Source organism: Chelonia mydas, chromosome 6 (genome assembly GCF_015237465.2).
Source record: "Chelonia mydas isolate rCheMyd1 chromosome 6, rCheMyd1.pri.v2, whole genome shotgun sequence".
Lineage (NCBI taxonomy): Eukaryota > Metazoa > Chordata > Testudines > Cheloniidae > Chelonia > Chelonia mydas.
In genome coordinates, this window is record NC_051246.2 from 7,681,544 (window position 1) to 7,694,512 (window position 12,969).

General features: G+C 51.8%; 1 protein-coding gene across 2 annotated transcripts in view; it reads left to right on the plus strand.

Moving 5' to 3' along the window:
* Positions 1-9,494, plus strand: part of LOC122466335 — a 30,087-nt gene extending 20,593 nt beyond the window's left edge. For both annotated transcript variants that reach the window (XM_043549473.1, XM_043549472.1), the window contains 3 exons: positions 7,939-8,013; positions 8,314-8,589; positions 9,195-9,494. In XM_043549473.1, coding sequence (XP_043405408.1) covers positions 7,939-8,013; positions 8,314-8,589; positions 9,195-9,416 — 573 coding nt within the window. In that variant the 3' untranslated portion in view covers positions 9,417-9,494. The remainder of the gene's footprint in view (positions 1-7,938; positions 8,014-8,313; positions 8,590-9,194) is intronic.
* Positions 9,495-12,969: the final 3,475 nt, after the last annotated feature.

Below are 12,969 nucleotides of genomic sequence, written 5' to 3' on the forward strand. Positions count from 1 at the left end.
GCCTTGAACTAACGAAGGCCCCTTTCCTCTGCCCTGTGGAATTCCCTTCAGATACAGCTGAGCTGCGAAGTGTCCAGAATCACCCTCCCCCGTCTCTCCCCGGTGTCCCTCAGGGAAATGTCGGCAGGGCCAAAATCCCCCACACGGGGCCCTGCCCGCGCCAAAGCAGCAGCAGCACCACACGCGGCGCAGGGAAGGCCTGGGAGCTGCCGGAGCTGCTCTGTGTGCGGCGGGGGATGTGGGGGGGAGGCAGAAACGGCTGGGCTGGGCTGCCCTCCCCTTCCCAACCCATCCCCTGGTCCCAGTAGCCCAGGCCTCCCCCCGCCCGCCTCCCATGAAAGCACCACATGAGGAAAGAGCTTGTCATGCGGTTTGTCAAGCTCGCCTCAGGGCAGGCTGTTCAGAAGCAGGGCAGGCACCGAACTGGTTGTGAGCTCGATCCTTCCATTTCACCAACCAAGTCACAAGTGTGAACTCCTCAGGCGCTGTAACAGCCTTGACATGAAGTCACTGGCCGTCTCCTTGGATGTTCGGGTCTAGCTTGCCACCCGGGGAAGCCTGCTTTTGTGATAGAAAGACCCTTTGCCCGCGGTGCTTTCCCCTGCCTTGCCAGAGCCCAGGCCCCTCCTCCTTCCAGCACCCCCACCCCACCAAGGACTTGGTGCCCACAAGACAGACTGGGGAGGGTCGAAGGGAGACGCCCTTGTTGGATTTTAATCAGTGTTTGCACAGGGAGTGGGAGAAGAGGATAGAGGCGGGGAGGGAGCATAGGAGGGAAAGGAGGGAATAGGGGGCGGGATGGGGAAGCCAGGATGGAGAGGAGGGAATAATGGGACGGGAGGGGCAGGGTCGGGGAGAAGGGAATGGAGGTAAATTTGATGGGGACAGTGGTGGATTCAAACAGAGCCCAGGCCCAGGCCCAAGCCCCTGGCCAATTTGGGTTCCCCAGCACGAGCCCTGGCCCCTGTGTAGAAGTGTGGGGTGGGGCACCAGCACCAGAACAGTGGCCCCACTCCTCGCTCCTCCTCTTCCCCTTGGGGCCCCAGGCCAGGACAGAAGTCAGAGCTGGGCTGTGGTTAGAGCTGCCCAGGGAGCTGGGGCCACTGAGGGGTGCCCTGGACCCTCCACCTGCCCTGGGTGTGGGGTTAGGGGGCCTGAGAGCAGCCCCCAGCCCATGTCTCTGCCCCTGCCACCCAGGGCAGGTGGAGGGTCCAAGGCTTTCCACAGCAGCCCGAGCTCCCTGAGCGGCCCTTCCCACGGCCCAGCTGTGCCTTCCCGGGCCAGAGGGCGGGCCCTTGGGGGAACAGGAGGACTAGAGGGTGGGGCCCCGGGGTGAGGAAGGGCTCAGGCGTATCTCAGCCCCCCAGTAGGAAGAGGCTGGTGCCACTAGTAGGGGCTGCTGGGTCTCCTGGAATCAGGCTCTATCTCCCGGAGGCTACTGAAGCCAAACTGGGAGATTTTAGGTGCTAAAAGTCCTGTGGCGAAGTGGGGCTAAGGCAGGCTGCCCTGCCCTGGCCCCGCGCCGCTCCCAGAAGCCGCCGGCACGTCCTTGCAGTCCCTGGGGGCGGGAGACAGGGGATCTCTGCGCTCTGCCCCTGTCCTGAGTGCTGACTCCACAGCTCTCATAGGCCACGGATGCAGCAGGGGAGGAGGGGATTCAGGAGTTGCAGTGTCCTCAATAATTATATGATTAACTTGTATTTTTGTCTTGCATTATGTACAATGTTCAACATAACATCCAAAGCAGGGTTGGAAAATGAGGCGGGAATAGTGGGAGAACTCTTATTTCAATATCGAGAGATGCAATTTCCCCCTCGCTCCTCACCCCATCCCCATGTCTCCTTCGTCCTGCCCTGCCTGTTCAGGTGACCTCACACTGTTTCTAGGATTAATGCGTTGAATTTTTTGCAATGATTTTTGTAACTGAACCTCTGTCGTGAGACAAACATAGAATCTCAGAAAGAATTGCCCTCTTCCAAAAAGGCCTTCATCTCTCACTGTTCGCAGGCAGCAAAGCCAGGCTGCCTTAGAGGAGATGGTGTCGTCCTTTGCTTCTGGTAGACAGAGACACGTGGTCTAAGGGACCTGTGTTTAAAAGGTTTCAAATTATTGCAGAGGCATCTCACCTAAAGTTTAAAAACCTCAAAAAACTTGAGAAGTCCACTCTTGGACTTGTCCAACAAACTGTGCAAAAGCAGCCAATGCCACTGACTGATACATGCAAGAGAGACCATTTATAGTGCACTGGTCCGAAAGGGAACGGCTAAAGCCTGGCATGGAAAGGGGTCCCCTGGTTTGTTCCTTGGAAAGAGGAGGTGGGGGGACTAAGCACCCAGCAGCCCAGTACCAGTCACCTCCTGGTAATACTAATTATCAGACCCCAGGCCAAAGGGACTGCCCCAAATAATGTTTCTTATACACATCCCTTGAACACATGAAGAAACAATGCCCTAAGTATGGCGAATCCAAATACAATCCCTGATCCGTCCAGGTTAACATACCGACCCTCGAGTCAGAGACTTCAGTGGTACCAGAGGGGGTGCTAGTTAACGTTATCAGCTCTGAGCTCCTGGAGGTAGACCAAGAGCTCATTAAACAGGCCAAGATAAATGGTAATGTGTGGCACGGTGGTCAAAGTTGCATGTAGGGTTGGGATTGGGCTGAAAGCAGCGCTGATACCGGGGTATGGAGACAGGCTGTGGGTCAGAACCTCCCAGTGACCCTAATTATCAGACCCCAGCCCCAAGGGACGGCCCAAAATTGTGTTTCTTTCTCACATCCCTTGAACACATGAAGAAACAGTGCCCTAAGTATGGAGAACGAGGAGTACTTGTGGCACCTTAGAGACTAACAAACCCAGGGACCTTTTGGTGCCAAACGACAGAGGGCACAGGGGGTGCAGAGGGTTTTACATGGATCCTCTGGATCAGATCTCTGCATAATACCAAAGGGTGGCATGTGAGGTCTCTCCTGAGAGCCAGTAGTCCATTAGCCATCATGATCACTGCAAAATGTATGTACAGAGAATATTTAGGGAGTTACGTATCTGTATTGAAAATTATGTTCTTAAGGATTTGGGATTCAGGCAGGTAGCCAGAGGTAACAATCCTCAGCACTGTACCTCCCAAGTAAGAGGTAACAGACACCTCTCTCCCTGTCTGGTTCTTTGTGTATGTTGGATTGCATACCTCACCCTGTGTGCCTGTTAGCATTCTGAGCCAATTGCTGATGAAGAAATTTTAAAATCTACAAGACAGGAAATCTACAGGAAGAACCAGTCAGGAGGGGGGTGTCCTGTTTATGCATAAAGCCATAGGATTGTTCGGATAGACCTAGGGGTGCCCAGGGACACCCTGGGTCCTTTACCAAGGAATAAAGTGACAGCATGTTTGTCTCATGAAATAAGGTCACAGATTGCCTGGCTGAAATGATTTGGGGCGAGCAATTCTTTATTAGACATGAGAGCAGCTTGTTAATTAAGTCTAGGCTCTAGAATGCATGTGAGGATTTTATTTGATATGTAAGCAGTTGTTGCCAATACTTCTACTTGCTACTACCTGAATCTCTGGTCTTTGGTAAATGAACTGACACTGGATCTCACTCTGAACATCTCTAAGTGCTGTGAGTTGAGTGGAGCGGTGATCTGAGGTGTAACTGGTAGCTGGGGTTTCCTATTTCTTTGGAAGCAGCAGATCTGTGCATACTGAGAATGTCCAGTGACCAGAGGCTGGACATGCCAGGGAGGCGCTCAAGGGTTGGAATGTGCCTATCGCTAACCTGTAGAGTGACAGCGGGGCCTGTGAGTCCATGAGGGGAGGGCTTGTGTTACCCTTGGCCAAGCTGGGGAGCTGACCCACTACAGGCATAGAAAAAGCTTCATCACACTAAGGGCAGGTGGTAAGGAGCTGCCTCACAACCCTAGGTCCCTCTGGGAAGAATCATATTAGGTGTATTATGGTAGTACCTAGGCACCCCAGTCATGGAGCAGCACTCCATTGTGCTAGGCACTGTACAAACAGGGGTTTTTAGGCATTGCAGCAAAGGAGAGTTTTGAGGAGGGATTTGAAGGAGGAGGAGGAGGTTGTTTTGTTTTATTTCTTGAGAGCTTGTTTGACCCTTGTCACTGTATTGGAGTGACACCCACCCTGCCTAGGTGCTCAGCAAGGTGCGATTGCTGGCCTAAATGGTCTCTTTTGGCTGGTGTTGGATCCTCAGTCTCTTTGTTATTGGGGCAGGGGTAATGAAGGGTCATCATATTGGTTGTATGAATGATTGACTTCAGAACTGTATTTGACATTTTCCAATTGAGATACTTACCCTCAACTGAACAGCACTCATTAGGCATGGGACGTGGGTTCCAAAGCCCAGTGAGTTCAGAGAGTGTGGGGATAGGTACTTGTTCCTGGTGGGTGCTCTGTCCAAAGGCCCCAGACACTGTTTGACCAGCTTTCTTCCCACTGTGTAATAACAGATCTAATTCAGACTTAATTGGGAGTCTTGTTACATGCTGTGGTGTGGCAACCACTGATGCTTACATCTAAGTATTAGACCTGCTTTGGGACAGTATCTCTGATGCAAGAGACTTCCCACTGTGCATGAACAGTGAGGCTCCCCCACTATCAGCTGACATCACTGAGAGCTATGATAAAGGCAGGGCCTGGAAGACATATTGGTGTGGCCAGCAAGGAGACTGGCAGGGAGATCTGTCAACCAGGCATCGGTGCAGCGAGTGAGTGCCCAGGCAGTGGAGTGTATAAGGCAGGGGTCTCAAACTCCTGCCCTGCAGGCATCTGTGGCCCGCGAGCTTACCCAATGCGGCCCACGGGGCTCCAGCAGTTTTGGGGCCGGGTCTCTCCCTTGGCCCTACCTGCCACCCCCGGGCGCTTCCCCCCTCAGGGGCCCCAGCAGTGCAGCGGATCTGAGCGGCATCTGCCTGCTCACTCCAGTGGCTGCCGGCCCCTCCCTGCAGCCCAGGGGCAGGGCTGTGCCTCCGCGCTGCCGTGCCCCGAGTGGCCCTGCGGCCAATGGGACTCTGAGGGGGGCAGTGCCTGGGGTCAGAAGCGTGCGGAGGCCCCCAACCCACCCCGCCTTGGAGCCCCAGGTAAGCGCCTCACTCCCGACCCCCTCCCAGAGCCTGCACCACCACCCCCTCCCCACATACCCCCTCCTGCCCCCAAACTCCCTCCCAGAGACTGCACCCCATTCCCACACCCCCAGCCCCTAAATTCCCTCCCGCAGCCTGCACCCCCTCCCCACACACACCTCAGCCCCCAAACTCCATCCCAGAGCCTGCACCCCAGAACCCCTTCCGCACCCAAACTCCCTCCCAGAACCCAACCTCTCACCTCTTCTGCACCCAAACTCCCTCCCAGAGCCTGCACCCCAATCTCCTCTCCCAGACCTCCTCCCCCACCCAAACTCCATCCCAGAGCCTTAGGCAGGTGGGAGGCGGAGTTTTGGGGGGGCAGAGTTTTTGGGGGGTGGGTTCTGGGCGGCATGAGTGAAATTATTGGCCCACTGGGAGGACTTTAGAATTGGCACTGGCCCTAAGGTAAATTGAGTTTGAGACCCCTGGTGTAAGGTGTCTCCTTATTCTCCACCCCTTCCATCCAGGCTGGGAGGAGAACTCTGTGTATGCACTTCTGAACTCATGAATACATGGTCCACAGGACAGCAGCTGTGAGTGAGGTGAGGGGAGAGGACAGGCACATTAATGGGACTTTTGGGTTGCTGGACTTCTTTGCTCATGATGTATGTTTATGCATCCTGCTGGTGCTGTTTCCCCAAGCTAATGCCGCATTGTTTCCCTCCTTTATTAAAAGGTTTTGTGCTACACTCAGCCTCTGTGCTTGCAAGAGGCGAAGTTTTTCCTCTTAGAGGCACCCAGGGCGGGTGGTGTGTAATTGTCCCAGGTCCCTGGGTGGGGGCTTGAGCCTGTTTTGCGTTGTGTTATTGAGAAGGAACCCCTAGATACTGAACCCGGCCCCTGTTGCTGCCAACTCTGATGGGCAGAAGGGTTACACATGCATAGTAGCAGAAACTCTTTCTAGAGCTCTGATTAAGCCACCACCAATGAAAGAAGAAAAGGCTTTAGAGAAAGATGTTAAAGTGTATGTTAAGGGCATGTCTTCACTATGGGCTGTATCGACAGGGTAGCGATCGATCCAGTGGAGGTCTAGGGCTCAAGCCCTGTTGCTTTGCAGTGTAGGTGCAGTCCTGCTGGACTCGTGCTCTGGGAGGCTGACCAAAGTATCCCGCAAACCAACTTTCTTTCTCCTCTGTCCAGTCAAGTTTGGTGAACAGTCCAGTTTTCCCAGGCTGTGCCTCCAACAAAAGGGGAACGGGCAGCTGCAGCTGGGGAGGGGGCTAGGAAGTCTGGGATACGGGCGGTTGCACTCAGGCCTGCATAATGCAGTGTATATGCTGGAGCCCCAGGCTGGAATCCACGGTTCAACCAGTCCTAAGCTGGGGTTACACATTAGTGCAGATGCTCCAGCCGAGTCATTGAGTTACCTGGTCAATTTAGGGCACCCCACCTATACCCTACCTAGGGCTCACGGTGTGATCCAGTCAATTAAGGCACCCTCATCCTTTCCCTACTGTTGGTTCCCTACTGTAAGAGCCATAAGTGCAAAAGAAAGGCCCTACTTGGTCAGACCAAAGGTCCGTGTAGCCCAGTACCCTGTCTTCCGACAACAGCCAATGCCAGGTGCCCCAGAGGGAATGAACAGAACAGGCAATCATCAAGTGATCCATCGCCTGCCGTTCATTCCCAGCTTCTGGCAACCCAATCCTTACCGATGGGGCTCAGGAAGAAACCTGGTCAATTTAAGTACCCGCCATTTCCCTCCGGGCTCAAGGCTCTAAGGGTCTACAGAACCTTTCCCCAGTGAAAGAGCCTTACGCAGCTGTGCTCTAAACATGTATTTATTAGCAACATACACAGAATACATATATCGAGAAAATCTTGAATGCTGAACACTCCCAATATACAGACAAATTTCACCCAATGGCCAGTCAGGATCTACTCATCGGGGGGTTCCGGGCATCCGTACATGTCACGATCATGCAGGGGGTATGGTGTTTTGCAGCTTGATGTTCTGCACTCCAGAGCTGCTTCCCAAAGAACATTGTCATTTACATTATATAGGTAAAATTAGCTCCCTCCTTCAAATTTACTAAACCTGTCACACTATCCCACACCCCTAAATAACAGAAATGTTAACCAATTACACTCTGGCACCTCTGCGTCCTTCCTGACCAAGTTTTCTACATTTTATCTTTCATGCCCAAATGGTAAATTAGTTGTGACCTTCTCTGTTTGTGCAGATGCTCAGCATAAAAACACTGCTCAGAGCTTATTTTACCATTTGTTGAGTCTCCTTCTGTATCCTCACTAATTTCCCAGACCCTGGGTGTCTGAAATGTACAAACTGGTGGTTATAATTCTGGTGAGAGACCTTCCCGAGGAGGGGGGTGCTTGATCAGCACCAGAACTTCCTTTTTTAAGTGGTGAGACCCCTGAGTTTCACCCCAGGTTGGTTTAATTTGAGGGGGTTGATCAAGTCTCAGGCCAACAATTGCTCCCCCACAACAAGATTTAACCCAGCACAGAACAATTCCCTCCCCCCACCAAAAAGAGAGCTGAGAGTCCCATCCAAACCACCTGCCTCCTGGAGACAGATAAAATCCCCCAAATACCACCAGACCCACGAGAGCTGGCATCGGTGACGCGCTATCCTTGGCTACAGGAAAGTGCAGCAAGCGCAAAGTGCAGGTTGGGGCGGGGAACGGAGCCAAGGCTGGGCTGCCGTGAAGGACAAACTGGAGACCAGTGGCACCAAAAGCCCCAAGCGGCTGCCACACGGGCTAACAGCACTAGGTGGAGACAGGGCCCCATAAATTGTTGCTCACCCTGGCCTTGTTCTCCCTGAACAGATGGAAATCAACCTCCACAACCAGAGAGTCAGGGCCAGCGCCCGCACAGACCACGCAGCCTTTCTGAAGGAGAAGGTGAGTCCAGGGTGGGGAGATGCCCCCAGCCAAGGGACCCCTAGGAACCATCCCAGCCAGCCCCACAGGCAGTGGGCTTTGGGGCAGGAGAGGGGAGCTCATATCTCCGGCTCCCAGGGTGGCTGCAGAGATGGGAGACTCCAACCCAGGCACAATGGGGGTCCCGATCTCAGTCACAGGGGTTAGTGGGAGTTGCTGGGCTGTAGCCAGAGGGTCCATTGGTGAGACAGGGTTGCAAACCCACCCCTTCTAACAGACTTGGGCCCCTCTCCTCTCTCCGTCCTCTGCCCCTCAATGCAGGATGGCCTGTCCCAGCGAATGATCGACTGTCTGATGCTGACACCGAGCGCAATGGCGGAGCAGTTAGCGGAGCAGCGCAGGTCGTTGCTGGGGCAGTGCCAAAAAGAGATGAAGGGGCAGGAGAAGGAGACCCTACTGAGGGCGCTAGAGGAAGAGCTGACTCAGGAGGCCGAGACATTCCTGGAGACCTACAGATGGCGCTATGAGAGTCACACCATCAACCAGAGAGTCATGGGGAGAGCCCGCAAAGACCACGCTGACTTTCTGAAGCAGAAGGTGAGTTGGGGGGGGGCCCCAGCCAGGAGAACCCCAGGGATCCATGCTAGCCAACCCCATGGGAAGGGCCACTGACGGGGGTTGGGGGGCGGGGAGGGGAGGGAGCAAATGGGGCAGCTTCCCCACGGCCCAGACATTTAAAAGGGCCGGGGCTCCCGGCTGCTACTATTTGCGTCTGCTGCAGCAGCCAGAGCCCCGGGCTCTTTAAATCAAAGCCGGATCCCGGGTGGTACGGGCTGGGCAGCGCTGAAGGATCTGGCTTTGGGAGGCTAGCCCCCAACCTTGCCCCTTCTACTTGAGGCTCCACCCCTTCTGGGGGCCAGAGTCCCCCCCCCGACCTTGCCCAGGGACCAGGCAATTCTTTCAGCAGCCCTGCCTGTGGGCTCTGGGCTTTGGGAGAGGAGATGGGAGCTCATATCTCCGGCTCCCAGGGTGGCTGCAGAGATGGGAGACTCCGACCCATGCAGAAATGGGGGTCCCGATCTCAATCACAGGGGTTAGTGGGAGTTGCTCTGCTGTAGCCAGAGAGTCCATTGGTGAGATGGGGTTGAAAACCCACCTCTTCTAACAGCCTTGGGCCCCCTCTCCTCTCCCCCTTAATGCAGGATGCCGAGTCCCAGGGTATGATCTCCTCTCTGATGGTGATGTCCAGCGCAATGGCGGAGCAGTTGGTGGGGCAGTGCAGGTCGTTGCTGGAGCGGTGCCGGAGAGAGATGAAGGGGCAGGAGAAGGAGACCCTACTGAGGGCGCTAGAGGAAGAGCTGACTCAGGAGGCCGGGACATTACTGGAGACCTACAGAAGGGGCCGTTGGTTTCCCTTTTCCTAAGTGGGGCAGATAGGAGCGAGGGGTGCGTCTGTGGGGTCTGGTATTCCATTGCCGTGCCCGCAGAGCTCAGAAGCGGCAGTTGGGGTGGGAGTGGGGTGGGCACTATCGCTGGGGTGTATAGGGGCGGGGAGATGGGTGGTGACATCCAGCAGCAGGAACCCATGTGAGCTGCAGCTGCCCACAAAGAAAGGGCTTCGCCGTCGGCACAGCAGTCACACTGTGAGCCCCTGCTAGGTGATTGTGACTAAAATACCTTCCAGGGAGGCCAATCCAGGCACAGAGAATCTGTGTGTCTTTGGGAGTTAGTCCCAAAAGTTATTCTCCTGCACCGTGAAAAATTGATGCTTCATTTCTTATTGGATTCATCTGTCTTTAACTTCCAGCCATTTGTTCCCTCTCTGCCTTCCTCCCGCGCTGAAGGCATGTGACAATTGCAAATCAAAGCGCTTCAAAAACAGGCAGTGGCAGTATCAAGGTTATCCACACAACCTTAATGCTGCCCCCTTGTGCGTGTGCAGGAAGATACAGTTTTAATCCCATGATCACCTACTGGTGTTTTCCCAAGGAGTCAGTGCTCGGCTGCCTGAGATTGTGTTCTCCTCATTGTTCAGTGCGTGGCCTCCAGCCTTCTTCCCTCAGGAGTACTGACAGCCCAGGACAGAGTCTCCCGGCTCTCCTCTCCAGCACAGCCACTAGCAGCCCTGGTCTGGGGGGCCGTGCTCCGTCACTCCGGGGAGGTGGCCCGTCCGCACCAGGCACTGCGATGGGATGGAGCACAATCAATGCAGCCAGATTCTTCAGAGAACATTCTAACAGTTCTCTGCTGAGCACGTGCAAAATGCAATTTTGAAAGCTTGGTAACTTGGTCAATTTTGGGTGGCTTTTCACAGGCATAAGAAAGAATCTCCCTGACCCAAGCCTGAGGGCACTATTGCTTGTCAATGAAACAGTTGTCAGATTATTTTTTACCATGGTTTGATGGATTTGGAGCTGCTCTGTAATAATTTATGATTATTGTCTGCTGGCTGGGCTATTGGGATGTTTTCTGTATGAACATATGGGGTTAGTTTAATGCCTGGCATACAGCTAGGAAGGAAAGGCTCAAGACAGACATCAGTCAACAAGCACGTCAGAGCTAATTCGAGCTGGGTGTACCAGGGGTTTTTCTTGTTCTCTGGCAGTTCTGAAAAATTAGCAGATCAAAGAGTTGAAAACATGCCATTTAGGGTCAAATGAAACTTTTTGTTCGACCCGGAAATGTAATATTTTTTCAATTTTAAGCAGGTTTTTTTAAAATATGCAATATTCCCTTTAATTTTTCTTTTTAAAATGTGGGAGTAAATTTCAAAATGAAACACCAATTCAAATTGGAAATATTGGAATGTTCCATTTTGAAAATGTCTATGTGGATTCTTTGGAATTTCAGCTGTTCATTTGTTCCCAGAATAAAGTAGTTGGCAAAACTGACACAATTTTTTCAGTGCTTTCTGGTGTCTTTGAATCTGCTTGTGATGGGTCAGGACCTGAGGTGCTTAGACATCACTGAGCCCCCCTTCTCTGCCAGCCTGGATCCCCCTTTCCCTGGTGCTGCGAAGTCAGGCTCTCCAGACTCCTCCAGCAAAGCTCACAGGCAAGGCCACACCTAGCTGCAGAGGTTAGAAATTATATAAACTAGGTTATATTATAAACCAGAAATAAGTTTATTAACTGAATAACTATGAAAAGGTGTATTTTAAGTGGTCAAAGAGGTAGCAAACAGAACAAAAGCAGGTTACTATGAAAATAATACAAAGCACGCAATCTAAGCTAGATACACTAAAGGAACTAGTTACATGTACATTCTCACCCTAAATGTGATTCTAATAATCTTCTTCACAGGCCAGACACTCTTCCAGCCTGGGTTCAGTCCCTTCCCCCCATTCAGTCTTAGTTGTTTCCAGCAGTCAACCTGGATGGGGTAGCCAGGGAGAACTGATGACCTGGATTACCTCACTCCCCACCCTTAAATAGGATTTGCATAAAGTGGGAGTTCTTTGTTTCCTAGTTTGACACACACACAAAGCTTCTTGTGGAAAAGTACAGAATTCCAGATGGGTATCCGGTATGTCTCTGTAGGGCCCCTATAGCCACTCTTCAGGCTGACCCACATGTTCACAAGACGATTAAGCTCTTTTACAGTTCATGGTCTCTTGCTGATGGGCCATCAGCATCGTCAGGCTTTTTCATTGTTGTACCTGAAGGGCCATTAGTAGCCTCCACCCAGCATGAGCACCTTGGTAATATAAATCTACAGTCCACATTCCTAACTCCAGATACAGAAATGATACATGCATACAAATATGATAATTATATTCAGTAAATCATAACTTTTCCAATGATATGGTACATGAGGCATCTTGCATGTAGCATATCTAAGTTATGACATTTACACCATAAGCATATTTTCATAAAGCATATGAAATGCCACGTCACACATCTCGCTGGAGAATAAATCATGGTGAGGGCGGTGTCATCCTGATTTTGCCACCAGAGCAAAAGGGCAGCAGTTTGTTAAGAGGGGACCCAGCCGTGTTGGTTGGCAATGCAAGGAGCTTGGTTTAGGTGAGAGAACCTACTTTAGCCTGATAAGTTTAGACTCCAGGAAGCACGTTACACTTTTGCTGTTTAGGTGCCACCCTTCTGCCAGCGGCATCAGCGGCAACAAGGGGGATTCTCTACAATTTCTTTACTTTTGGCTTTAGCTCCCTTGCTAGCCCCCAGTTGTCTGGGAACCTGTTGTGACACTGCACCCCATATTCATCATAGTGGTATGATTATGAGATGATTATGAGATGATTATTATGCATTTTGTACAAGGTGTGTCATGTGAGGTGTCATTGGAAAAGTTATGATTGCTGAATATGATTATCATATTTTTGTGTATGTATCATTTTTGTATCTGGAGTTATGAATATTGACTATCTATATTTCAAATGTGCTTACTCTGGATAACCCCCACAACTAGCATTTCAGGCACAACAATGAAGAAGCTAGACAGTATTGATGCAAGATCTTACCCTTCCTGTAAATATTTCAGCCAGCCTGTAAGTAATGGCTGCTAGGACTCAGCAAGGGCATGTGACCAGACCCCACAATACTGAACTCCATTTTGGTACCTGTACTTTCCACAAACTGGCCTGGGAACTCAGCTTGGAACAAAGGGTGCCTGCCACATGAAGAGACTATATAAGGTGGGGCGTGACATCATGATTTGTCTTCACTGCCCCCAACAACTCAGCACCTGAAAAAGCTCTGAAAGACAAAGGACTTGGAACAGAGGAGGGGACCCTCGGCTGCACTGCAATTGCAGTCTGTGCCTTAAGAATCTGCAAGCCTGCTTGTATCATCAGTCAGGGTGAGAAACTGGCAATTCTAATCCTATCTATCTAGTATATGAGGCTTAGTTTGTGGTTTTGTGTATTTGATAGGTAATCTGCTTTGATCTGCTTGCTATCATTTATAACCACTTAAAGTCTTTTTCTATCGTTAATAAACTTGTTTTATATTAACCAAA